Source organism: Maylandia zebra, linkage group LG6 (assembly GCF_041146795.1).
Source record: "Maylandia zebra isolate NMK-2024a linkage group LG6, Mzebra_GT3a, whole genome shotgun sequence".
Taxonomy (NCBI): domain Eukaryota; kingdom Metazoa; phylum Chordata; class Actinopteri; order Cichliformes; family Cichlidae; genus Maylandia; species Maylandia zebra.
This window is the reverse complement of record NC_135172.1, coordinates 5,771,016-5,798,779: the sequence shown is the minus strand read 5'-3', so window position 1 is coordinate 5,798,779 and position 27,764 is coordinate 5,771,016. Positions and strand designations below refer to the sequence as shown.

General features: G+C 44.8%; 5 protein-coding genes and 1 pseudogene across 5 annotated transcripts; 4 read left to right on the top strand and 2 right to left on the bottom strand.

Annotated features, from left to right (window-relative positions):
- The first annotated feature begins 558 nt into the window (after positions 1 to 558).
- On the top strand, positions 559 to 1,911 carry LOC112435033 (histone H1-like). The gene has a single exon (XM_076884573.1). The coding sequence runs from the start codon at positions 581 to 583 to the stop codon at positions 1,223 to 1,225; it is 645 nt and encodes a 214-aa protein (XP_076740688.1). The 5' UTR covers positions 559 to 580; the 3' UTR covers positions 1,226 to 1,911.
- A 120-nt stretch (positions 1,912 to 2,031) lies between these two features.
- Positions 2,032 to 2,616, bottom strand: LOC112435028 (histone H2A). The gene has a single exon (XM_024802908.2). The coding sequence runs from the start codon at positions 2,497 to 2,499 to the stop codon at positions 2,113 to 2,115; it is 387 nt and encodes a 128-aa protein (XP_024658676.1). The 5' UTR covers positions 2,500 to 2,616; the 3' UTR covers positions 2,032 to 2,112.
- Positions 2,617 to 2,761: 145 nt separating this feature from the next.
- Positions 2,762 to 3,297, top strand: LOC143419129 (histone H3). Its single transcript, XM_076885449.1, has one exon. The coding sequence runs from the start codon at positions 2,841 to 2,843 to the stop codon at positions 3,249 to 3,251; it is 411 nt and encodes a 136-aa protein (XP_076741564.1). The 5' UTR covers positions 2,762 to 2,840; the 3' UTR covers positions 3,252 to 3,297.
- Positions 3,298 to 5,622: 2,325 nt separating this feature from the next.
- Positions 5,623 to 5,990, top strand: LOC101465115 (histone H4). Its single transcript, XM_024802697.2, has one exon. It carries the CDS (start codon positions 5,628 to 5,630, stop codon positions 5,937 to 5,939), a length of 312 nt encoding a protein of 103 aa, XP_024658465.2. The 5' UTR covers positions 5,623 to 5,627; the 3' UTR covers positions 5,940 to 5,990.
- A 5,298-nt stretch (positions 5,991 to 11,288) lies between these two features.
- Positions 11,289 to 13,326, top strand: LOC143419085 (histone H4-like). The gene is made up of 2 exons (XM_076885358.1): positions 11,289 to 11,578; positions 13,029 to 13,326. Exons 1-2 carry the CDS (start codon positions 11,289 to 11,291, stop codon positions 13,324 to 13,326), a joined length of 588 nt encoding a protein of 195 aa, XP_076741473.1.
- Positions 13,327 to 21,475: 8,149 nt separating this feature from the next.
- LOC101484720 (SAP30-binding protein pseudogene) lies at positions 21,476 to 22,335 on the bottom strand (annotated as a pseudogene).
- Between the last annotated feature and the right edge of the window lie 5,429 nt (positions 22,336 to 27,764).

Genomic DNA, 27,764 nt, shown 5'->3' with positions numbered 1-27,764 from the left:
CTCGAGGCCGCTGTGCTTTGGTTAGAAGTGAGCAGCTCTCACAGACGTCTCGCTGCACCGTGGGCATCCAGCTGCATCGGTGTGTTTGCTGGGAGTTCGCGGCGTCACTTTGTCCCACAGCTGCGCTCACCAGATGCTGCTTTTAAGTCAGAGTGCGCGAACGAACATGTGTCTGAGCTGGAAAAGGGCTTTTCACGGAGCTGTGCTGCGGCTCCTTTGTTTTAGGAAAGAAAAGAGCGCAAAAAGCCGCCGAGCAGCGCTGAGCTCCGCACTGAGTCGCTGAGCTTTGGAGGCTCCACAAAGCAAGAGCAGAGAGCACCAGAGCCCGACACGAGGCCTGCCCGAGGAGACACGAGTCCGCTGTGGACTGCTCCACTGTCGGCCTGCAGTGCTGCTCACACACTCACTTTGAGCTCTTTGATCCCGAGACACGAAACACAAACGGAAGCATTGCGTGGCGCACGCGAGAGCGGCGCGCGCTACATTCACTCTCCACGGTTCTCATGGTGCGTTTAAGTGCAGTGTGACGCTTCCGAGTTGCCATCACTGCACCGTGACTCGATCAGAAGGAAAGAGGAAAATGTCAGAGGAAGCACCCGCACCTGCTGCTGCCGCCGCCCCGGCCAAGGCGGCCAAGAAGAAGACGACGGCTTCCAAGCCGAAGAAGGTGGGCCCCAGCGTGGGCGAGTTGATCGTGAAAGCCGTGGCCGCTTCCAAGGAGCGCAGCGGCGTGTCCACAGCCGCTCTCAAGAAGGCTCTGGCTGCCGGAGGCTACGATGTGGACAAGAACAAGGCCCGCGTCAAGACCGCCATCAAGAGCCTGGTGGCCAAGGGCACTCTGGTGCAGACCAAGGGCACCGGGGCCTCCGGATCCTTCAAGATGAACAAGAAGGCTACCGAGAGCAAAGCCAAGAAGCCCGCAAAGAAAGCCGCTCCCAAAGCCAAGAAGCCCGCCCCTGCCAAAGCCAAGAAGCCGGCAGCAGCCGCTAAAAAGTCCCCCAAGAAGCCAGCGGCAGCCAAGAAGCCCGCAGCAGCTAAGAAGTCCCCCAAGAAGGCCAAGAAGCCCGCTGTGGCGGCCAAAAAGCCCACCAAGAGCCCCAAGAAGGCGGCAGCCAAGAGCCCCAAGAAGGTCACCAAGAAGCCTCCCGCAGCCAAGAAAGCCCCCGCCAAGAAGGCCGCCAAGCCCAAAGCCAAGAAGGCGGCCACAGCAGCCAAGAAGAAGTGAGCTGCCAACACTCTCGCACTCAACAACGGCTCTTCTCAGAGCCACCACAGCAACACGCCAGAGCTCCTTCCTCACAATCACGCAACATTCTCTTATTCACAATAATAGCATTATTGTCAAAGCAAGATAAGATACTTTTTGGGTTTGTTTTTTTTCTCATAACACTTGCAGCTTGTATTACTATCATAGCTCACATTTCACAATCAGAAAGTGAACAGAGCAGGAGGGACAGAGAGAAAGAGAGCCAGGGACAAAGTTTATTCATGCAGGTCCATATGACAGAGAATATGCATCTTCTTTTTATTTTCATATTATAATTTCTATTTAATTGTGTTGTGGTTTGCAGTGTTTTGTGTTGTTTCACTTTAAATTTGTAAAAGGAAAAAGCTGAAAATTTAAATAGTTAAAAGTTGAAATGTGAATAGTTGGATTTTATTATAGTTGATTTATTACATTTCATGTGGAGTGAATAAATAAAAGTATATTTACGGTGGCCCCTACAGACAAAACACGTAAAAACTCCAAAACACCTACAAAAGACAACACAAGTGCTCCAGGATGCTAGGGGCAGTGTTGAACTTTTGTTGAACTATTTTTACATTAGTAATTCATTGTGCATAATTTTATATTATTGTTAATAATAAATTAAAACAACCTGAAGATCTGGTTGGGAGGCGAAAGAACCCCCCCCCCCCCCCCACACACACACACACACACACACACACACACACACACACACACACACACACACACACACACACACACACACGAGAATAAGGTAATACTACATTTCCATATACACGAGGATGTTTGCTCAGAAAGAAGTGTGTGGCTCTGAAAAGAGCCTTTGTTTATTGGTTTCGTGCGTGAAGCAGAGGCTTTGGCATTTACTTGGCCTTGACAGGCTTCTCGGTCTTCTTGGGCAGCAGCACGGCCTGGATGTTGGGCAGCACACCACCCTGGGCGATGGTGACTCCGCCAAGGAGCTTGTTGAGCTCCTCGTCGTTGCGCACAGCCAGCTGCAGGTGACGTGGGATAATACGAGTCTTCTTGTTGTCGCGGGCTGCGTTGCCAGCCAGCTCGAGGATCTCAGCGGTCAGGTACTCGAGCACAGCTGCCAGGTAGACGGGGGCGCCGGCACCCACGCGCTGCGCATAGTTGCCTTTGCGCAGCAGTCTGTGGACACGACCCACGGGGAACTGGAGCCCGGCACGGGATGAACGGGTCTTAGCCTTAGCTCTGGCTTTGCCTCCGGTTTTGCCACGCCCACTCATTTTGAACCTTCTCTTCGCAGTGTCAACACTCAAAGGAAATGTGGCCCGATCGGCGCCGAGCCTGGCTTATATTTCCGCAGAGCGCGGGCGGCTTCGTCACACACCAATCGCAGACAGGCTCGCGGCAGCGCGCCTTTTCAAAGCACCTTCCTCCAATGAGCAGCGCACACTTAGGCGGGGCGAGGCTCCTCTGAGCGGTGCTGAGCATCACGCGGAGCCCCTCACCAATCACGAGCCGCAGCGGCACCGCGTCACAGCCAGTCACACACTTTAAGAGCGGCGAGTCTCCTCCGCTTGTTACATTTTCTGTTTTAAACGCAGGAAAGTTAAAGAGAGAAAGAATGGCAAGAACCAAGCAGACCGCTCGCAAATCCACTGGCGGCAAAGCCCCCAGGAAGCAGCTGGCCACTAAGGCCGCTCGTAAGAGCGCGCCGGCCACCGGAGGCGTCAAGAAACCTCACCGTTACAGGCCCGGCACCGTTGCTCTGCGCGAGATCCGCCGTTACCAGAAGTCCACCGAGCTGCTCATTCGCAAGCTGCCCTTCCAGCGCCTGGTCCGCGAGATCGCTCAGGATTTCAAGACCGACTTGCGCTTCCAGAGCTCAGCTGTCATGGCTCTGCAGGAGGCCAGCGAGGCTTACCTGGTCGGACTCTTCGAGGACACCAACCTGTGCGCCATCCACGCCAAGAGGGTCACCATCATGCCCAAAGACATTCAACTGGCTCGCCGCATCCGCGGAGAGAGGGCTTAAGCTGTCTGCACGCCCTCCTACAAACAACGGCTCTTTTCAGAGCCAACACACTCACACAGAGAGCGCGCTCCTTTCTTACAATAACATTAACCTCATACAAGACAGTACAAGACAGTTTTTTTTTTTTTATATAATAGAAGCCATATGCTTGGCATGAAGGTGGCATCCAGTAACTTGATCTAAGCACCAGTACTTCCAATTCTTTCCTGCTACACATAAGTTTACATTACTTACAGTAGAAGAAGACTGTGACACCCCTGCTCTAAAGTACCTTTAGAGTTGTTTAAATTGGCTATAAACTATGAATGTACATAACAATAAGCCTAACATGGATCAGATATTTTTCACAGTTCATGTTCAGTTCACAGGTGCATATTTTTTTTTCACTCCCCAAAGATGTATAAAAAACTAACAATTTAACACAATTCTTTGAACTAACTTTGAGCATGGAAACACAGCATCGTCATGTTCCGCTGGCGTTGATCCAATACCTAGGCCACATCGCTGATGTTGCATTGAAGCTGACTTTTGGGAACTCTGTTAAACTAATCTCACTGCACAAACTGTGTTCAGACTTTGACACTAACATTGATAACATACAGAAAAATTATACTGTGAAGCTGTCCAGATCAGTCCAGTCAAGTAGAGATCATAGATATAGCGCCCCCAGAGAATGACTCGCTGCCACTTTCAAGTCAGAAAATATAGTATTGACATTCTGAATAATCTGTTGCGATCATCTGTGAATGCTATTGCATGTACTAAAGCCACTTCTAAAACTACATTGATTCTGGAAGTATGGAAGTTCTGGTATTCAGAGTTTCAAGGTAAAACCTCATTAACAACCTATTTGATCTGGGGACAACTAATAATATTTCATGGCATGACCTTCCCCCCTTTTCTGGCTCTGTTGGAGGCACCACTGGTTATTGGCCTTTAATAAAGATATTAACTGGATATAAACTGTTGGATTGTCTCTGTGACACATGTAGTACTCAATCTCATATCGTGTACAGTACACAGCTACTTATGGGGCGCCGTTTGTAAAGTGAAACATGCTGAAATTAACGGCAACATTTTTCCACATTTCGCTCAAAACCTTACAAAAACATATTTTTTCGAGTAATTTTTACAACATTTAGTAAAATATTTGTAACTTTTCATCAAATGTTAAATATTAAATCTAAATGTTAACTATTAAATCTAAATATATTTAAATCTAAATGTTAAATGTTAAATCTAAATATTATATTTAAATCTAAATGTTAAATCTTAATCTAAATGTTAAATGTTAAACCTAAATGTTTAGGCTAATATGCAAATTTATTGTACGGATCAACGGAAATACCTAAATAAAAGCTTCCCGAAAACCTCCGGTGCAACATTGTGTCTGTTCTCCTCCTCACTTCTCCCCGCCATGTGCTGCTTCACTTCTTGCCTACGAGCATGTCCAGCGATTTTGCTGGACATGTGCTGCAGCGATTGTGAAGTGGAGACTGCAGCTGCTAAGAGTGCACTACTGCTGAACCTTTGGATGGCCGACAAAACGGATCTTCCGATGTTTTCAGCTAAATCGCCGGACGTGCTTTCTCATGGTCGGGTTATGGCTGAATTCCAGTGGAATGACGGTCCCGCCATAATAGACGTTCCAGCCATGTGTTCCAGCCCTAAACCTAACCTTATCCCTAACTATAACCTTATTCATAACCTTTACTAGCAGTTAAATGACGTAAAATAGTGTTTTCCAAATCGATCTTTAGAAAATGAACGAACATGTGTAGATTGAGCTCTCCTTTTTCCGATGCTATAATTTAGGAACGTGTTGGGTACCCAAAAGCATAACATGTTGACAATTTGTCACCTAGAGAAAATTATTACGCTTTGGGAGTGAGAACGTGTCTGACCACTACCGGCACACTTTTGCACTGGAGGTTTTCGGAAAGCTTTTATTTTGGTATTTCCGCGGATCCGTGCAATAAATTTGCATGTTAGCCTAAACATTTAGATTTAACATTTAGATTTAAATATAATATTTAGATTTAACATTTAGATTGAATATTTAACATTTAGATTTAACATTTAAAATTCTGTTTTAAATATGAAAAGTTACAAATATTTTACTAAATGTTGTAAAAAATTACTTGTTTTTGAGCTAAATGTGGAAAAATGTTGCCGTTAATTTCAGCATGTTTCACTTTACAAACGGCGCCCCATAGCTACTGCACCCCAGGCACAGTCATGCTGTTCCTCGTTTCCGCCAAAGGCCAGTAGATGGCCGTAGTTTCAAGCACTCCTGTTTTCTTTTACGTCCTCAAATCAGATGTAAATTCAGGAGTCCGTCAAGCAACGACTCACATTTGTTTCTGAACAGCCAAAATGAGTGGAAGAGGAAAGGGAGGTAAAGGACTCGGCAAAGGAGGCGCAAAGCGTCACCGTAAGGTGCTTCGTGATAACATCCAGGGCATCACTAAGCCAGCTATCCGCCGCCTGGCTCGCCGTGGTGGTGTGAAGCGTATTTCTGGTCTGATCTACGAGGAGACCCGTGGCGTGTTGAAGGTGTTTCTGGAGAACGTCATCCGCGACGCCGTCACCTACACCGAGCACGCCAAGAGAAAGACCGTCACCGCCATGGATGTGGTGTACGCTCTCAAGAGACAGGGCCGCACTCTGTACGGCTTTGGTGGTTAAGCTTACTGCACTGACAACAACAACGGCAACAAAGGTCCTTTTCAGGGCCACCCATCTCCTCTGTAGAGCTGATCCTATCTCTTTTGTTTGTCTAGTCAAGTTCTATCAAACTTCTTATATAAATGGTCAATCTGACTTGGAACCCGTATTGGAAAAGCTTTTGATGTGTGATACAGCTCTGCAGTAGTTGCGGTAGGTGGTTTTTTTTCTTGGTTTGTTTTTCTTGTTTTTTTTTTTTTTTAAGTGGGCCATATACTGACCGTAGTGTTGAGGCAGACATGACACCGTATTCTCAGGTTACTGTCACCGCTTTATTCTCTGCGTAACGTCTTCCCTCGTCTGGCTTCCACGTGACCTGCATCCAAATCAGCAACTATTCATGACATGCAGCACACAAATTCTGAATGTGTTTGCAACTTATTTTTGTCAAGAACTTCACTGCAGAAAGCTCAATGTACCACGTGGGTAACAAATATTTAGTATTAAAGGAAGGAGATGGCTTCTTCAAAAGATTACTGCCATAAAGATGACTTCTGCCTGAGGCTCCAATGACTCAACCAGCAGTGCGAGAGCAGCCGCTCTGTCCGTTTCAGTGTACAGTGAAGTGGACTGTTGCGATAGGTCAGAAGAAGCCTGCGCTAATTTAATGAATGCTACCTTTTCAGACATTTAGTCTCTTAAATATTTACGTTTGAACTTACTGAAAACAGTTTCTAGCCTTGACAATTCTGATGACACGAACTCTGAGAAAGATTAAAAACTGGTGCAAAACAGATGGGAACCTGTGATTATCAACATTAAAAACACTTCTTTTCATTTTGTTGTACATTGCACTGAATTAAGCCTGTCGAGCAGCTGAAACAGTTCTAGGGAATGTGCTAATTATCCAAACCCCTTTATGATTCAACAGTTTTTATTCATTAACAGCACAAAGTGAAAAACAAACAGAATCCCATACATTTCAAATCATTACGTACATTTACAGATACATATTGTAATGATCAGCAGCTGTTGCTGTAAATTAATGTAGTTTCATGCCATACCACAAGGTGGCCCTATCTGTTAACATGGGCATGCGAGCTAAGAAGCGGTGAGATACTCTTGTTCTTCCGGCTGGCTAAGATTGAATAATAAAAGTACGTTGTAGATCATAAAAGGACTCCTTCATAAATAAGGAGACAAACAAAACACATATATGGGAAAAGGAGGATGAATGTTTTTGGAAGTAGTTTTTAGTTTTAGCTATTTTAGGGGGATATCTGTGTGTGCAGGTGACTATTACTGTGCATAATTATTAGGCAACTTAACAAAAAACAAATATATACCCATTTCAATTATTTATTTTTACCAGTGAAACCAATATAACATCTCCACATTCACAAATATACATTTCTGACATTCAAAAACCAAACAAAAACAAATCAGCGACCAATATAGCCACCTTTCTTTGCAAGGACACTCAAAAGCCTGCCATCCATGGATTCTGTCAGTGTTTTGATCTGTTCACCATCAACATTGCGTGCAGCAGCAACCACAGCCTCCCACACTGTTCAGAGAGGTGTACTGTTTTCCCTCCTTGTAAATCTCACATTTGATGATGGACCACAGGTTCTCAATGGGGTTTAGATCAGGTGAACAAGGTGGCCATGTCATTAGTTTTTCCTCTTTTATACCCTTTCATTCCAGCCACGCTGTGGAGTACTTGGACGCGTGTGATGGAGCATTGTCCTGCATGAAAATCATGTTTTTCTTGAAGGATGCAGACTTCTTCCTGTACCACTGCTTGAAGGTGTCTTCCAGAAACTGGCAGTAGGACTGGGAGTTGAGCTTGACTCCATCCTCAACCCGAAAAGGCCCCACAAGCTCATCTTTGATGATACCAGCCCAAACCAGTACTCCACCTCCACCTTGCTGGCGTCTGAGTGGGACTGGAGCTCTCTGCCCTTTACCAATCCAGCCACGGGCCCATCCATCTGGCCCATCAAGACTCACTCTCATTTCATCAGTCCATAAAACCTTAGAAAAACCAGTCTTGAGATATTTCTTGGCCCAGTCTTGACGTTTCAGCTTGTGTGTCTTGTTCAGTGGTGGTCGTCTTTCAGCCTTTCTTCCCTTGGCCATGTCTCTGAGTATTGCACACCTTGTGCTTTTGGGCACTCCAGTGATGTTGCAGCTCTGAAATATGGCCAAACTGGTGGCAAGTGGCATCTTGGCAGCTGCACGCTTGACTTTTCTCAGTTCATGGGCAGTTATTTTGCGCCTTGGTTTTTCCACACGCTTCTTGCGACCCTGTTGACTATTTTGAATGAAACGCTTGATTGTTCGATGATCACGCTTCAGAAGCTTTGCAATTTTGAGACTGCTGCATCCCTCTGCAAGATATCTCACTATTTTTGACTTTTCTGAGCCTGTCAAGTCCTTCTTTTGACCCATTTTGCCAAAGGAAAGGATGTTGCCTAATAATTATGCACACCTGATATAGGGTGTTGATGTCATTAGACCACACCCCTTCTCATTACAGAGATGCACATCCCCTAATATGCTTAATTGGTAGTAGGCTTTCAAGCCTATACAGCTTGGAGTAAGACAACATGCATGAAGAGGATGATGTGGACAAAATACTCATTTGCCTAATAATTCTGCACTCCCTGTACATTACACTAGGTTCGACTCATTAACCAAAACTCGACTAATAGATTTTACATATCATCTAATATTAAAAGTCTTAAATATGACACATTCTTAACAGATTTTTCTGATCACACGGTGGTTATGGCAATAATATCGTGTTGCTCCCACGAACTATTGAAAACTCAATACATCTTTGTTAGCAGACGGGTTGCTTGTGCCTGAAGTTAAATCTGAAATTAAGAAAATATTACATCTTAAGATTTTTACTGCCTCTTTCACGGAACTTTGGGAACTTCTTAAACAACGCATGTGTAAATTTTTTAAATTTAAAGCAAGAGAATTAAATCATGCTAAGAATATGAAATACAATGAATATGTAAGTAGATATATATATTTAAGAAATAAGAAGGAGAAACAAGAAGAGGAGGAAAATCAAATGATGTCTCTTAAGGAGAGCATTGATCGAGTCAATAGAGAAGTTTTATTTAACATGTTGAGACGTACTGAATTTCATGGGAATAGCGACTATATGATTCTAAATCATCACTTGACTCAGTCTATCAGACTCTTCTAGGAGGCTATGCTGAATTGCTTCTTCAAGAGCTTCATCTTCCTCCAGAAAAAGAGGGCTAAGTAGACAAGAGATATTAGAAATCATAAAACATGTCAGCCTTGAAGAATTTCTCACCATACATCATTAAAAAAAAGAAAGATTAAATGTAAATCCTAAAGTTGCAGTCATTCAACAAAAAAAACAAAAACAAACATACAACCCCCCCCCCAAAAAAACCAAACAAACAAACATGCAAATTGGAAACCTGCATCGAAACAATATCCTAAACAACATCTAGAATGAAGGATTTCTTTAACCCTTAGACAACAGCTTACTCAAATTCTGCCAATTTATATGGAAACATCTGCTGTCCCTCATTTTCACTCTCTTGAATGCAGCTCTGTTTCCTGATGCTTGGCCTCACTTTCACCTGGTGTTGTAGGCAACGCATGATGCACTGAAAAAAGGAAAGAAGGTCAGCATGACTTGCTTCATAATGTTAACAGAGCCTTTATATATCCTTATATTAGTTCAAATAAAAGTTGGGCACATATTCCTCCTTGGCTGTAATCACCTGTGATAATCCGTAAACATTAAAATCAGACAAATTAATGATGCTCTCATCAAACAAACCCCCCAGGAATTATTATGCACTGCAGTAACAAAATCTAACTGGTCATTGAGCTTAGAACCTCACTAGGTTTTCATTCACGTCACATACCTCGTCTTCTCCGGCAGACTGGACTTTCAAAGTCACTGTCAGACAGCTCTTCTGGTTCCTCCTGAGGGAAAAGAAAGCATGTTCTACATAAAATCAAATACAGTTGCACCAAATCACTGGTAACACAGAGACACATGGCTGCACTAAAAATTGTTTACACCTGCTAAAAGTGCAATATTAATTAATTATGCGATCTTTGGTCCATTTTGAGACGATTTTTGAGTCGTGCGACTGATTTGGTGATCGGCCCGATTTTGGCCTTCATCGTGCATCGTGTAGTATACGTGGGGTAACGAGAAGCGATTAACACCTCGAGCAGCTCCCGATCATCAATCGCTCGTGAGCCGCTCACACTGCTCACGCGCAAACACGTAAACGTCGGTGAAAAAGACGGAGCAGCACGGCTGTGCAGCGTGTGATCTGGACACAAGCGATGGAGGCACAACTTGTAGAACTTTGGAAAGCTCATCCGAGCCTTTTCGATGTGGCATCACAAAATTATCACGACCACAACAACCGTTAAAATAGTTGGATTTACACTGCTGCTCATTCACAGCTGCCTGATCAATGTTTTTCATTAGCAATTTAGCAAAGTTGATGGTGGTGGTGTGTCTGTGTGAGTGAAAGACAGAGCGACAGATTTTCTGTTATAACCTTCATGTTATGGAGGCACAGTGTGAGCACTCGGGTCGCATCAGAGCATCGGGCGGTATAGTGTGAGACCTGCATCGTGACCTACCAACTTCTAACCCCTGCGAGTCAATCGTGCAGTTTGAGCAGGAGCTGAATAACGCGACTGAAAAAATCGCACAGTGTCTGCCCAGCTTTAGGTGTACTGTTGTCCGAGACTTGCACCGCAGTGTCGGCGTTTGTTTCCCTGTTGGCCATGCTTCTTGTTGTGGTCATCTGTTGTCTTCCGGTATTTTCTCCGCAAGCGACCTTTCCTCGACCAATGAGATGAGCGGTAATCTGAATTGTCATAAGTGTGCTGTCAGCTCATTGGTCACAAAGCAGGAGAGGGGCTGGGAGTTATGCTTTCAAACAAAGCGTTAATTCCATAAACATTTATAGACTACTTTTGATTCTCACTGTATTACGGGACAAAGTGCGTCCCTTATTAGCTCAATACGGGACGTGTACTTTTGTTTCTAAATACGGGACGATTCCGTTTTTTAAGGGACGGTTGGCAACCCTAGTCGGACCGCCAACTCAGTGCTGTTGGACCGTTACGACATCGGCGGCGCTAAAGCTAAGGCTAATGCTGCAGTGACTTTGACTCAGTGTTTATTCAGAAGGACGTGTTGTTTTGTGTCAAGCATTGAAGCATCAGAGTGTGCATGGACGCTCTCGGTCTGACTGATATATGCGCTTAGGTACTGTGTGTGAACGCTCTTTTCACTTCGCCATAACTTTTGTGGGAGCGAGTTGTTTCCACACTTTTAAAATGGCGTCCCACGCAGACACGAGGAGTGAGGAAGATGGCTGCGACCCGGATGCTGAGGCGCCTGGCCTGACAAAGTACATCATCCCTCACTCTACACCTCTTTACCTCAATCTTGAAGTGGTAAACTTGAAAGGGGAGGTCAAGAAGCCACGAGTTTGCTTACAGGCTTCGCTGGAGCGGCAGAAGAGCCTGCTGAAGTGTTTGGATCAGGGAGCTACGGGAGAGCCGGGAGAGCGGCCATCTCCCCAACGAACCCCGCCGGTGCCCCGTAATGACCGCTGGTTGGACGGGTACCAGGTGGACTAACTGTTATCATACGGACAATCTTGAGGTTGACTAAGGGTTGGTTTCATGCAAGATGTATGTGATGTAATTATTCTGTTCGCAAGGGATGATTACTTGTTCTGTTCCACTGAACCCTCGTCACCACAGCCCGTGAGAGGCTTTTGGTTTGGTTTTCTGTTGTACTGATTTAAGCAGCGGGATGTGTTGTACTTTTGACTGTTTTTCCCTTGTCTAGGACCATCTCCAGAGGATGACTAGCCAGTAACACTGCATGTTCTGTATTGTTTGCTTCAATCACTAATTGTGTTTATTGACTGTACCAATGCCGTAAGGGTGTACCTCCACAACCTGCTTACTACCTAAAGTAGCTTTGTATAGTGAAAGGGGTAGTGGGAGGAGGGTCACCTGGGGTCCGGCTGAGGACAGCCTCCCAATTGCCGGCAAACACTACTTTTGTTTATTGATTGTATTGACTGTACCGATGCTGTATAACAATTCCTCCACAGCCTGCTTACTACCTAAAGTAGCTATGTATAGTGAAAGGGGGTAGCGGGAGGAGCGTTACCTGGGTCCGGCTGAGGACAGCCTCCTAATTGCCGGGGGGGTGATGTAACAACCCTTTTGGGTTATAGCACCACTAGGGGGGGTTGCCCTACTATTGTAGTAGCTATGGGAGTCTCCTAGGGGGTGTGTGAGTTGTTAGCGGCAGCCATTACATGCTGCTCGTGTTCTGTTCTCAGGATAGACCTCACCGTTGTAACGGCCTGGCACCGGCGACTACCGATCCCCGCACATGTATGTACGGACAGTGTAGAGCCGTGGAGACCTGGCTTGTATGGTCTTATGTTGCTGACAAGGAATAAAGGTCTGTTGTTTAATTTAACTGACTGGCTCCGTGTTATCGGCTAACCTCCACACCACATGCCCGCTGGACCGGCTAGCCGCTCCTTCCTCGCCAGACTGCTGTTACACAGGCAGTATTACACCATATTTAGAAAAAAAATCAATTACGAGATTTAAGTCGTTAATATTGAGTTAATTACGTGAATAGGGTTAAAAAAAAACTGAATTGATAACAGAAAAGATACATTGCTAAAATAGAGCAGTACTAACATTAGCTGGGTGGCCAAGCAAGTGTCTTACACATGAGAATACATCACAAAAAAAATTAAATAAACTTTTGCAAAAGTAGTTCTCTTGGTACACAGACTGCTCTGTGAAAACATTTCAAGTTTAATATCAGTTTAATATCACTGAAATTAATATTTCAGTGAACATGCAAATTACCCACAGTTTATCACAACTTACCTAGCTAGGATCTGCCTCGTGTCCAGTCGAAAACTTCGCTGCAGAACCGTGAGTTGAAAGATACATTTACTACGACTCCCAAGATGCATTGCAGTAAAAAATTTTGATATTTAAATAAAGTGATTTTTTTTAAAAAAACAAAAAAAGAAAGGGAGGTAAAGGACTCGGCAAAGGAGGCGCAAAGCGTCACCGTAAGGTGCTTCGTGATAACATCCAGGGCATCACTAAGCCAGCTATCCGCCGCCTGACTCGCCGTGGTGGTGTGAAGCGTATTTCTGGTCTGATCTACGAGGAGACCCGTGGCGTGTTGAAGGTGTTTCTGGAGAACGTCATCCGCGACGCCGTCACCTACACCGAGCACGCCAAGAGAAAGACCGTCACCGCCATGGATGTGGTGTACACTCTCAAGAGACAGGGCCGCACTCTGTACGGCTTTGGTGGTTAAGCTTACTGCACTGATCGATCAACAACAACAACAACAACAACAACAAAGGTCCTTTTCAGGGCCACCCATCTCTTCTGTAGAGCTGATCCTATCTCTTTTGTTTGTGTCTAGTCAAGTTCTATCAAACTTCTTTTCATATAAATGGTCAGTCTGACTTGGAACCCGTATTGGAAAAGCTTTTGATGTGTGATACAGTTCTGCAGTAGTTGCGGTCGGTGGGGTTTTTTGTTTTGTTTTGTTTTTATATATTAAAGTGGGCCATATACTGACCGTAGTGTTGAGGCAGACATGACACTGTAAAAAGTATAAAAAAAAAAGTATAAAAAAAAGAAACGAAGAAGATGAACATCAGATAGATGAGTTGAAAAAAGAAATAGAATTGATAAATAATGAATTATTATTTAATATGCAGATAACAGCAGGGTGTGATGAAAACGGAAACACTGACTTTGCGATTGTCTCTGGTCAGAGGAGACGTGGTAGCAACTTTATCCCCTCTATTGGGGATGGAAGTGGAAAATTAACCGCCAATGAGAGTGAGAAAAGATACGTTGTCAGAGAACAATGCTTTTCCATGTTTTCTGCATTACCCTCAGACAGCAATGCTTTACGATCATTGTTAAGTGTTATTGAACCTCTTGAACCTTCTGTTTTTGATTCACTCCTTGGGGTGATAAGAAAAGAAGAGGTTTTAGCTGCTATTGAGCAACTGAATAACAATAAAACTCCAGGTTTAGATGATCTCCCAGCTGAGTTTTACAAGTTGGGTATAGCGGAAGTAAATGAACTTTTAACCTCAGCTTTGAATTCAGGGCTTGAAAAAGGAGTATTATGCGAGTCTTTCTATTTTGGCCTGATGTGTTTATTATATAAAAAAGGTGATAAAAGTGATATAAATAATTATAGACAATTAACAATAATGAATGTTGATTATAAAATATTAGCTAAAATAATAATGAATAGATTAGAAGATATATTAGATAAAATTATTGTGAAGGAACAGACATGTGCTATAAAAGGTCGCCAGATGTGGGATAATCTGTGCACCCTAAGAGAGGTAATATACTCCAGAAGAGACTCTGACTGTCATGGTGAATTGGATTAAAGGACTCAGGTGCGAGACTCCTTGCAAAATGACAGTGGATTTATTTACAGTGAAAAAAGTGAGTTAACAGTTCAAGTCCATAATCCAAAAAAGGGCAGTGCAGTGATACGGCGACCTCTCCTCACAGTGACAGTGCAGTAATAATCCACAACAACTCCTGGTGCCGGCTCCTCCTCCAATCCTTGAACCCTGGAGGCAGATGAGAAAAAACACACGCTCAATAACGAAACGTCCTCTCCTTCACAAACCGGGTATGCTAATCATGACTACGCTACCCGGTTTAGTTCAACGTTCCAGCGTTGGTTGTGACTCAATCGCCCCGTTAAATAGGTCTACGCTGGCAAGGTAATTCTGCACAGGTGCGATGATTCTAGCTGAGTACACTCCCCTCCGGTCAACTGCCGTTCCGTGCCACGGCTTCCGGAAGTACATGTTCCAGCAGAAAAACACATGCCCAGGATGGAGAGGAGAACACGACATAGTACACACAAACACCACAACAAATTGGCAAGACGATCAGTGAAGACCGTCTAGCCATGACAGTACCCCCCCATTAACGGGAGCCTCCCGGCGACCGACCAAATTTGTCAGGGTGCCGGCGGCGGAATTCCTTCACCATAGCACCATCCAGAATCGCAGACCGCGGCACCCAAGCACGCTCTTCCGGACCATACCCCTCCCAATCAACCAAAAACTGGAAGCCCCTACCGCGACGCCTGGCATCCATAATCCGCGTGATGGCATAAGCAGGAGCGCCGGCAACAACCCGGGCGGGCGGCGGGGGCCTGGAAGGCGGGCACAAAGGGCTGGTCCGGACCGGTTTCACCTGGGAAACATGAAACACATTATGAATCCTCATGTTGCGAGGAAGGGCCAAACGAACAGACACCGGATTCAACACAGCTTGGATCGAAAAGGGCCCAATAAAACGCGGGGCCAACTTCTTGGATTCAGTTCGTAAGGGAATATACCTGGAAGAGAGCCACACCTGCTGTCCAACACGATAGGCAGGGGCCGGAGTGCGGCGACGATCGGCCAACCTCTTATTCTGTGCCGTCGTCCTTAACAGAGCCGCCTTGGTGGCGCGCCACGCCCGCCTGCAGCGTCTCATATGATGCTGAACAGAGGGAACGGCCAGCTCACCTTCAGTGATGGCAAGTAATGGTGGCTGGTACCCCAGCGACGCTTCAAACGGAGACACACCAGTGGCTGCCGACGTGCTGGAATTGTGGGCGTACTCAATCCAAGCCAACTGGTCACTCCAGGTGGATTGGTTCGAGGAAACCACACAGCGTAACATGGTTTCCAACTCCTGATTCGCCCTCTCTGCCTGACCGTTCGTCTGAGGATGAAAACCTGAAGACAAACTCACACGGGCCCCTAGTCCTGAACAAAACGCCCTCCAGACCCGGGAAGTAAACTGGGGGCCCCGATCAGAAACAATGTCTTGTGGAATCCCATGTAACCGAAAAACATGCTCGGTAAGAAGCCGAGCCGTCTCTAAGGCAGTCGGGAGTTTGGGCAACGCCACAAAGTGCGCCGCCTTGGAAAAACGATCTACAACAGTTAGTATGGTCGTGTTACCTGATGACGACGGTAGACCAGTGACAAAATCCAAAGCAACATGCGACCAGGGGCGCTTGGGGACTGGCAGAGGGTGCAAGAGACCGGCCTGGGGGGCACTGGGGGTCTTATTGCGAGCGCAGGTAGGGCAGGCCGCAACGTAGTCCCGAACATCCCTGAGAAGAGAGGGCCACCAAAACAAACGTCGCAGGAAACTCACGGTGCGGTTCTTACCAGGGTGGCAGGAGAACTTTGCTGTATGGGCCCAGTGTATAACCTTGCCCCGGACCGTTGTGGGAACGAACAGTCGTCCGTCAGGGCCCGTCCCTGGGTCCGGCTCCTGTTGCTGGGCCTCTTTAACCATCCTCTCGATCTCCCATGTGATAGCTCCCACGATGCAAGTGGCGGGCAGAATGGGTCTCTGCTTCTCTCCGTCATCCGTGTGTGGTGCAAATTGGCGTGAGAGAGCGTCGGGTTTCGTGTTGCGTGATCCTGGTCGGTAGGTTATAGTGATATTGAAACGTGTAAAGAACAAGGCCCACCTGGCTTGACGTGCGTTAAGACGCTTAGCTGCCTGGATATACGCCAAGTTCTTATGGTCCGTCCAAACCACAACGGGGTGTTCACTTCCCTCCAACCAGTGCCTCCATTCCTCCAGGGCCAGCTTAATGGCGAGGAGCTCCCGATCGCCCACGTCGTAATTCTGTTCCGCTTGGGTCAGCCGTCGAGAGAAGTAGGCACATGGATGCAGCTTGCCACCCACCCGCTGGGAGAGAACGGCCCCTACCCCCGAATCCGATGCGTCCACTTCCACCACAAATGGTCGGGTGAGGTCAGCCTGGATCAAAATGGGAGCAGAGGAAAACAGTTGTTTCAAACGAGCAAATGCCTGCTGCGCGGAACTAGACCATAGAAAGGGCAGTTTGGGAGAAGTGAGTTGTGTGAGGGGAGAAACCACCTGGCTAAAGTTCCTGATGAACCTCCTGTAAAAGTTGGCGAACCCAATAAACCTTTGCAGTTCTCGACGCGTCTTGGGTTCGGGCCACTCCACCACTGCCTTCACCTTAGCAGGATCGGCTCGTAGCTGCCCCTCCTCCACAATAAACCCCAAAAACGGCACAGACTGAACATGAAACTGGCATTTCTCACCCTTGACGAACAGTCGATTTTCCAGCAGACGCTGCAGCACCAGTCGCACCTGTTTCACATGTTCGGCTCGAGTCTTAGAGAAGATGAGAATGTCGTCTAAATAGACAAACACAAAATGATTAATAAAGTCACGCAGCACATCATTAACCATTGCTTGGAAGACAGCGGGGGCGTTGGTGAGTCCGAATGGCATGACCAGATATTCGAAGTGCCCCAAATGGGTGTTAAACGCAGTCTTCCATTCATCCCCCTCACGAACACGAACCAGGTGGTATGCATTACGGAGATCGAGTTTGGAGAAGATAGTCGCCCCTTGGAGTAGTTCAAACGCTGAGACAAGAAGAGGGAGGGGATATCTGTTCTTGACGGTGATCTTGTTCAGGCCCCGAAAATCAATACAGGGGCGGAGAGACCCGTCCTTCTTCTGTACAAAGAAGAATCCAGCCCCCAAAGGGGATGTAGATGGGCGAATTAAGCCGGCAGCGAGAGAGTCTGTAATGTAGCGCTCCATCGTCTCACGTTCAGGCCTTGAGATGCTGTAAAGCCGGCTGGTGGGTAATGGGGCGCCAGGGTGCAGATCTATCCCGCAATCATAAGGGCGATGAGGCGGGAGAGACACTGCTAGGTCTTTGCTGAATACTTGAGCCAGGTCGTGGTACTCTGGAGGGACGGCTGAGAAATCGGGTGCCTTCACCTGAGCCGCCGGATTTAGGGGCACTAAACTGGGCACCGCTGCACGTAAACAATGTTCATGGCACCACTCGCTCCAGCCTGTCACGCGTCCCTGAGCCCAGTCGATCTGCGGATTGTGCTGTTTGAGCCATGGGAACCCCAAGACCAAAGGGGTGCCGGGGGCTTTAAACAGAAACAGGGAAACTCTCTCAACATGGTTACCAGAAAGAACTAAAGTCAGATCGACAGTGCGATGGGTTATTGCCGCTAACGGGCTGCCGTTAAGAGCTGAAACCTGAAGAGGCTCCCGGAGAGGAACCGCGGGGAAGCCCAACTGCCTAGCGAGCGATTCATCCAAAAAATTTTGTTCAGCTCCAGAGTCCACTAATGCACGGCACTGGTGAGTGTGAGATTGAAAAACCAACTTAGCAGGACAACTCAGATGGGGAGCAACGTTCATGGTCGCACCCGTCAGTACTCCCACAGCTACTGACGGGCCTGGTCGTTTCCCCGAGAGGGGCATGCGTCAGCAAAATGTCCCTTCTTTCCACATGCAAAACACTCACCCGTCTGGCGTCTCTTCCTCCAATCTGTGGAGCTCAACCGTGCTCCGCCTAACTGCATCGGCTGCTCCTCCTCTTCCGCTGACCGCGGGTCCGTCCCCTTCCACTCCAGGGCCGGTAATCCAGTCCGCCACCCAGCGCCTCCCGATGTCCGCTTGCTGAACTCCCGAAGGTGATCGTCCAACTTAATACATAAATTAATCAACGCACTCAAGGTTTTAGGCAATTCTTTGGAAGCCAACTCACGCTTCAGTCCCTCGTTCAGACTGTTCAAGAAAGCTCCCCGGAGCGCCATCTCCTCCCAACCAGTCTCCTCAGCAAGAATCCAAAAATCCACCGAAAAGTCAGCGACACTCCTCCGGCCCTGTTTAAAAACAAACATCCTATGTGCCGCACTGTCAGGGTTAGTTCCTTTATCAAAAACACTTCGAAATTTGCTCAAAAAATCAGTGTAGGAAATCTGAGGCTGGGAGTTTAGGACCGCTTGTGCCCACTGCAAGGCTCGACCTGTCAACAGCTCCACCATCAGGGTGATTTTAGAACAATCAGTGGCGTAAGCCTGAGGCTGCTGCCTAAACGTGAGGGCACACTGCATTAAAAAACCCCGACTCTTGTCCAAATCTCCGGAAAATTTTTCTGGGACTGGCAACAAATGTTCACGCCGTGGCGGAGGAGGGGAGGGGGGCAGTGGGCAAGCAGCAGCAACGTTGATCGGAGGTGGCACTGGTAAAGGCCCCCCAGCAGCTCCAGGTGGAGATAGCAACATACCTTTTAGCTCTGTCACAACCTGGATTAGCGCTGATTGCTCCTTGGAGAAATGTTGTAACATGTTCTCATGGCGTTCTAGTAGCGCCGCCTGGAGCGACAGCTCGCGCCGCCAAGGTGCCGAGTCCGCTGAGTCCACTTGGCTGGAACGTTCTGTCATGGTGAATTGGATTAAAGGACTCAGGTGCGAGACTCCTTGCAAAATGACAGTGGATTTATTTACAGTGAAAAAAGTGAGTTAACAGTTCAAGTCCATAATCCAAAAAAGGGCAGTGCAGTGATACGGCGACCTCTCCTCACAGTGACAGTGCAGTAATAATCCACAACAACTCCTGGTGCCGGCTCCTCCTCCAATCCTTGAACCCTGGAGGCAGATGAGAAAAAACACACGCTCAATAACGAAACGTCCTCTCCTTCACAAACCGGGTATGCTAATCATGACTACGCTACCCGGTTTAGTTCAACGTTCCAGCGTTGGTTGTGACTCAATCGCCCCGTTAAATAGGTCTACGCTGGCAAGGTAATTCTGCACAGGTGCGATGATTCTAGCTGAGTACACTCCCCTCCGGTCAACTGCCGTTCCGTGCCACGGCTTCCGGAAGTACATGTTCCAGCAGAAAAACACATGCCCAGGATGGAGAGGAGAACACGACATAGTACACACAAACACCACAACAAATTGGCAAGACGATCAGTGAAGACCGTCTAGCCATGACACTGACTTTTTTATTCTTGGCTTAGATCAAAAGAAAGCATTTGATTATCTTTCTCATTCGTATATATGGGCGGTTATGAAAGCCTATGGGATGCCGGACGGTTTCATCGCCATGGTAAAATTGTTATATAAAAAAATCCATCATACAAGTCAAGGTAAATGGAAGTTTGACCGAACAATTCCATGCTTCCTGTGGAGTGAAACAGGGATGCCCGCTAAGCGCTGCTTTGTATGTTTTAGCCATCAATCCCTTATTGAAACTAATTAATAAAGACACTAATATTAAAGGTTACTGTTTTAATGATGGCTATAGAGTGACAGCTATGGCTTATGCCGACGATGTTACAGTTATTATTAGGAACCAGGATGAGTTGGACAGGTTAGTTTTTTCACCTCAAACAATATGAATTGGCATCAGGGGCAAAATTAAACCCAGAAAAAACAGAAGGCGTGTGGTTTGGTTCCTCACTACAAAAGCCCAAAATAAACATACAAGTAAATAACGAAATGAAAGTCTTGGGAATTTGGATCAACAAAGGGGACCCCTATTTGTTAAACTGGTCTAAAAAGGAATGCAAAATTAAAGAAGTAGCTAAATGGGAAAATAAAAATACTAACTATAAAGCGCGAGTTAATATAGTCAAAACCCATATAGTATCTAAACTTCTCTTCCTTGCCACGGTTTTTCCTCCTCCTCACAAATCACTTTTTGTCAGGGTCCTGGGTCTGAGCGACCCAGGATCCCTGAGCAGTTATGAATTATATTATTATTATTATTATCATCATATGTATTTTGGTGTTGCTGCTGCTCTTCTCCATGCTTGTAGGTGTGTGTGTGTGTGTGTAAACTTTGTCCATAACCTCCCTCCTGAGCCTCTCCTCACGGTTCGGCATGGCAAACCGTGGGAGGTGTGGGGAAGGAGGACCCAGGCGCGGTGCTTTATGTACAAACAGTGCGTTTATTTACAGTGTATGGTACAAACAACAATAAATCCCCGTGCTTTCCCTGACTCCCGTGTCGTGTCTCTCCGTGAATAGTCCGTGTCTCAGCACCCCTCGTGCTGGCTGCTGTCTAGCGCTCCACACTTCTCCTGGGCAGGGCTGTGCAGAGAGGTTTAAAGGGGCGGGTGCTCAAAGTTAAAAAGGGGCACATTGAACCAGGCTGAATAACAACAACACACATTCATCAAGAATCTAATATGGGCAACAAGGCAAAGCAAACGTAGCCGATGCTTTACCTGATGGGTACAATGTTGCCGTTGAGGCGTTGCTGTGGATAGTGCTGGAGGGCAGGGCTGTGTTGATCTGAGACTGTAGACATTAAAAAGTCCATAGGAGAGATGGTAGCTGATTAAACAAGTGTCATGAGATAATAACAAAATGCAAAGATTGGTGGCAGCGCTTGGAACCATAAGGCAACAAAAAACTGTGAGAAATAATTTAGGCTCTGCCTGTGAATCACTCTTTGCTTCTCTTCTTCCTTCCCTCCCATCATGGATGGGATGGAATAAACTATTGCAATAAACTATAATCTAATTATCCACACCTAACAACTCTTGCACTTAATCGAAAATAAAATGATGACAGAAAAATGTTATAGCACTGCCTTTAGTAGCCTCACACAGTCACAGAGACGACAGCGGGCAGCGTGGCTGTGGTTGTGATGAGGGTGGGCTGGGCCAGGGTCACAGGGAGTGCAGAGTCCAACTTACTTTTCCTCTTCTGGGCACCTGTGGATGTAGTTGTGGTGTTGCTGGTGGTGGAGGCTGCTGTGCTGTTGAGGGGTTGGTGCCCTTCTTAGTCCCCGTGACAAACTCAATCTTGGTCCGTTCCTTCTTGGCTTTCTCCAGTTTGTCCATCTCCACCTTCTGAGCTTTGGCGAGAGCTTCATAGTAAGAGTCTTCCGACCAGGCATGAGGCTCGAACATATCTTTTGGGTAGTTGGTTCCCAGTTCATCTATGGCACAGAACTGAATGAGCTTCTCGTAAATACTTGGGTTTCTAAATTCCTTCTTTTGCTGGATATGGGCGTTTACGTCAAAATCTCCATGGAGCTTCCTCTCATACAGCTTATGAATCTTCTCCTGTAGATGGCTGGAGCAGCGTCCGGGGTGTTCGGGGGGGATCTTGATCTCGTCAGGTGACATGTTTCTCACCTTTTCTGAAAACAGAGCAACTAGCTCCTTGGGGTCCTTTTTTTCTGCTTCTGAGATCTCAAAGTCATCTGCGTCTCTCCCCTCGTCAGATTCGTCCACTTCCGAGTTGTTTTCTCTGCTGTCTTCATCTGCAGACTCTTTTTCTTCTGGGTCCACAGTTTGGTTCAAGTCATCCTCATCATAGCGATATACAAGGCTTCCTACACGCCCCCCTGATTCTTCTTGTTCAGGGTCAGAGTCGGGCTCCGAATCATCTCCATAGACCGCTAAAGACGACAGCAGCGTACTCTTTTTACCGCTTGCCATTTCTGTGTAGTGTCGCATAAAACCTCCCTTTCTTTTTTTTTTTTTTTTAAAAATCACTTTATTTAAATATCAATATTCACAATTACAAATACACATAATACAAGCGCCATGTACAAATTATTCACATTTTTTTTTTTTTTTTTTTTTTTTTTTTTTCTTTTACGTGATGGCAGAGCTTCAGTTCATCCTTTGTCATTTTTTTTTTTTTTTTTTTTTTTTTTTAATAAATAGGACAGGGGGAATGAATGAGAGAGAGAGGGGGAGAGAAAGAAAGAAAACCAAAGGGGAGAAGAGACGGTGAGAAGGGGGGGGAAGAGAGACAAAAAAAAAACAAAAAACTCCTGGGTCACCTGTATGGAGAAAAAAAAAAAAACAAACAAACAAACAAAAACAAACAGAGGAGACAGCAAACAACAAACAGCAACATAATAATAGAGAAAACAAAGCACCATCACAATAAACTAGCTAGTCATAGATATCAGTATTTACTAAGTAATAAACGATATTGTGCAGCACGCAAGATAGACAGCGCACAGTGTGCTTTGAGGCAGCAGCCAAGAAAGCTTTAGTCCGCGTCTGAATACCCATGTGTGCATACCTGTGTGGATCAGCATGCTTGCATTCCAAAGGTTTCTCCATGTAATGATCTGCTAGGGAGTGTGGGGGGGCCACAGCCCCGTCCTCCAGGGTGTGAAGCGGGTATGGAGGAGATCAAAACTCCAGACATCCAGAGGCCCCCAGAACACAAGAGACCATGGAAGACCAACAGAGGGGCAGCCGCGCCACTGTCCCAGTAAGAGCTGAGGAGAGTCCCAGATGAGGGCTCGCCCAGCAGCCGCGGAGCAGAAGTCAGGGGGAGTTGCAGTGACGCGCCCGTGAGCTCCGCCGGCCCCCAGCTGCGCCTGAGTGACCGAGCCATCTTATTTTACATATTACAATAATAAAAGCTCCCACGGCAAATCATTTCCTAATTTCATATCTCTCGTTTTTCTTCTTCTCAGCTCAGTGACAATGTTTTTACATACGGTAAAACTACTTATCATTTTTTGTTCTATAACACATTTAGCTCTTGTTTTCCATATGTGGACATTTATAATACACATCACCAACCAAAACAATCTTCTTTTATTTTCACTCATCTTTTCTTTAAACAAACCATATCTTACTGATTTTATATTATTTTCAATATTAAAACCTAGTTTTTCCATCCTCCTTCTTATTTCAACCGTCCTGTAACACGATATCAATAGATGATCAAGAGTTTCGTCTTCATCACAATTCTCCATAGGGCATTTCTTAGTGGTAACGAAGCAACTCCACAGAACCACAGCTCTTACTGGGAGACGGCCGACAGAGATAAGCCACACTGTATCTCTCATGTTCTCGGATATTACTTTGTCATATATGTTTTTAACTATTTTCTGATTTTCTTCTTTTTCCACAGCCTTATATTGTATCATACCTTCATTTTTTTTTAGATTGATTTTATTATATATCTGTTTTGAATTTAATTGTAAAAGATTTAAATCATCCAATTTCCACTGATCCACAAGATCCCCAAACACAAGTTTAAAGTATGGCACTCCCGATCGGGCTCTCCCTTTCATTTTTTTCCACAAAGATTCCTTCCCTTGGATCCAGTGGGTGCTTCGCTCAAATGCGCTATATACATTTTTTAGAAAAGGAATCATCAAAATAACGCTAAGATCTGGCGCTCCTAATCCTCCATTTTCTTTTCCTTTATACATTAATTTCCTCTGTGTTACTTCGCGGTTTGTCCCCCAAATCAATTTGGTACACAATTTACTTAATTTAATAACAGTTTTGTGAGGAGGGGGAAAGACAGTAGCCAGAAACAACATTTTTGAGACTACATGTGTTTTCACGATATTCACACGCGCTTTATAGTTTGTATTTTTATTGTTCCATTTAGCTACTTCGTTTTCTATTTCACTCTCTTTCTTTTTCCAATTCAAAAGACATGGATCATTTTTAGTAATCCAAATACCTAAAATCTTCATCTCCTTGTTAGTTTTTAAATCAATTACAGGTTCTTTTAAGTTTTGTCCAAACCAAACTCCTTCGGTCTTTTCCTGGTTTAGCTTAGCACCAGAAGCTTGTTCGTATTTTGTTAGCAAATCCTTAAGTGTTGATAGCTCCTTTTGATCTTTAATAATTACAGAGACATCATCCGCATAAGCAAGGGCTGTCACCTTGTAGGTGTCATTTAGGATGTATCCAGTAAAACGGCTATCACTATTGATTGTTTTAAGTAACGGATTTATTGCCAGAACATATAAGGCTGCGCTTAAAGGACATCCTTGTTTCACTCCACATTCGACATGGAAGGGTTCGGTCAGTCTTCCGTTTACTTTAATCTGGACAAGGGATTTTTTATATAATACTTTAATCATGGAGATGAAGGTTTCAGGCATATTATATGCTTTCATTACTTCCCACAAATAAGAGTGGGAAATGTAATCAAAAGCTTTCCTTTGGTCGAGACTTAAAATAAAAAATTCTGTGTCTTTTCTACTGTAAATTATTTCACGCAGAGTACATAAATTATCCCACATCAGACGACCTTTTATTGCACATGTTTGCTCTTTTTCTATAATTTTATCTAATACCTCTTCAAACCTATTCATAATTATTTTAGCAAATATTTTGTAATCAACATTCATTATTGTCAATTGTCTATAATTATTTATATTATCTCTTTCCCCTTTCTTATATAGCAAACACATTAATCCATTATAAAAGGAGTCACCCAAAGTTCCCTCATGCATGCCTTCATTAAAAACAGTGGCTAAAAATTTGGATATTTCATTCACAACTATTTTATAAAATTCGGACGGAAGCCCATCTAAACCAGGGGTTTTGTTTATGTTTAACTGACTGATCGCACATTCTACCTCCTCTTTAGTAATATTTCCTAAAAGTGAGGTATATTGGATGGAGTCCAGAGGCTCTATTTTACTTAACAAATATTTTACTGCACTTGTTTTTGTAGATAACGGAGAGAACATATGGGCACATAGCCTTCTGATAACTCGCCTTTTATCTACTTCTTTTACGAAGGAGTTTCCTCCCTCATCTCTTACAGAAGACATGAACTCATTATTACGTTTCTTTTGGTTAGCACCAATCATATAATCTTTATTACCATTTATATCACCTCCCATTGATTTTTGTATGTTAAATAATATTTCATTATTTACTTTTTCAATACTAACTCTAAGTTCTTCAATCTGGTTCTCTTCATCCTCTTTTCTAAATTTTTTATTCTTCAACAATATGTATTGATTTACTTGTTCGTTATACTTTATATTTTTTGCATAATTTATTTCTCTACATTTAAATTTAAAAAAATTTCGCATCCGTTCTTTCAGTATCTCCCACAATTGTATATCAGATGTTGTGAGTTTTTTAAGTTGCAAAACTTTCACAATTTCTACCTTTAATTCCAAAACTAGTGCCCCGTCACTTAGACAGCTCGTATTTAATTTCCAATAAGTGGAAGGGGGGTCAGTGCCACACAAAATCGTAGCTCTGACTACCTTATGATCAGAGAAATCTGTTACGAAATCATTATATCTTAAAGCTACAATCTCGGAAGATATATAAATCCTATCTATTCTAGTTTTAGAGGATGAGTCAAACCTTGTAAAATGAATTGTCTGAGGGTTTAAGATCCTATATAAATCCCTAAGAGATGCGTCATTACATATTTGTGTAAGTAATTTGCCTTCCCTGGACTCTTTGAAAATTGTACTAGCAATCCTATCATTCTCTTCCGTAACCATATTAAAATCCCCACATAGAACAGTATTAAACCCACATTCCAACAAATGTCTCATTTTCTTTAGTAATTGCATTTTCTTTGTTCTTTCTGGTGCAGTATACACATTAATTAACCGAAATTTTTGACCACCATAATGGCAATCAACAAGTAAAAGCCGTCCTGGTATTATATCTCTTTTCTTTATGATGTTCACATGAGTGTTTTTGAAGAAAAAGCCCACCCCGTCTGCACTATCTTCCCCTATTGAGACTACTGAGTGGCTTGGACCCCATAATTTAATCAGTTCTTCAATATCTTCCTTGGTTTTCAATCTTAATTCTTGAAGGCATAATATGTCATAGTCCAGTTTTTGCAGAAAAAGCACTTTCTTCTTCCTTAGTCTTTCTGATTGTAACCCTCTAACATTCCATGTTATTATTTTAAGAATGCTCATATTTATGTAGTAGGAGGGTTATTCAGTAGAGGGAGGGAACATTGTAGATTCAACATTACCTTGCGGAGGGCTGGATCGATCGTCTTTTCTCTTATCTCTGCCATAAGACGCCATCGAGACACTTCTTTTCCTTCCTCCTGTCGTTGTTTCATTGACCAATTTCTCCATCGCAGGATGCTGTTTGTTAAGAAAGATCCCTGTTTGTGGATCCACATCATCTTGTCCTGCAGGATCATCTGTAGGAGAAATCTCCACAGGAGTCGAAATGGGTGATTCTTCACTATCACTTGCACTTAGATAGCTTTCAGATGAATTTTCTTCCTCGCTTTCCCTTCGCTTGTCATCGCTCTCACATTCCACATCAGAGGTTTGTGAGAAGGATTGGTCTCCCGGTTCCTCTCCACCTCCAACTGCCATTTCTTCGGGTTGTCTTGAAAGCGTCAAATCCTCTTTTATGTTGTTATTGTGTGTCTGCGGCTCCGTTACTCCCGGAAGATTTGTTGTGTTATGACTGCCTGGTTCTTGTCCTGAGGCAGCATCTGAGACAGCCAATGGATTTATCAAGGACACATTTCCATGTGCGGGCCTTTCCTGTAGCGGGGCTGGATTTGAAGCCACTGACAGCGCTGAGATGGTTGGAAGGTTCGTGCGAAAAGCACCCGTGGAGGGCTGCTGGGAAGCTTTAGTTATATTAGCAAAGGATTTGGGACATTTAAAGAAGGTGTGTCCCTTCAGTCCGCATAGAGAACACTCGCTGTCATTTTGGCATTCTTTAGCTTTATGACCCAACTCCCCGCATTTCCAGCACTTAAAGGTAGGACAGTCTCTTACTTGGTGGTCTAAAGCTTGGCAGACGAAACATCTGTTTGCCTGTCCAGGATATATGACACGCCCATTAAAAGGGCCCAAAGAGATGGAGTTAGGGATGGAAACAATATGACCTGCTCCATCTCTCCGCATTCGTACTTTGAATTTTCTTACTCCGTACCATAAGCCGAATTTGTCAACCGGCTTCACAGGAGGTTGCAAGACTTCACAGTACCTTTGTAGATAGAGCTCAATGTCTTGGTCTGGAACTCTCCCTGTCCAAAATTTCACCACAATTGTTGTGACTTCTAGCTGGACTGGAGATTCTACAGACCATTCCTTCCACTTCGGGTGATTTAAGTTGGTATGATGAATTTCCAAGAACCGTCGTAAGGGGGC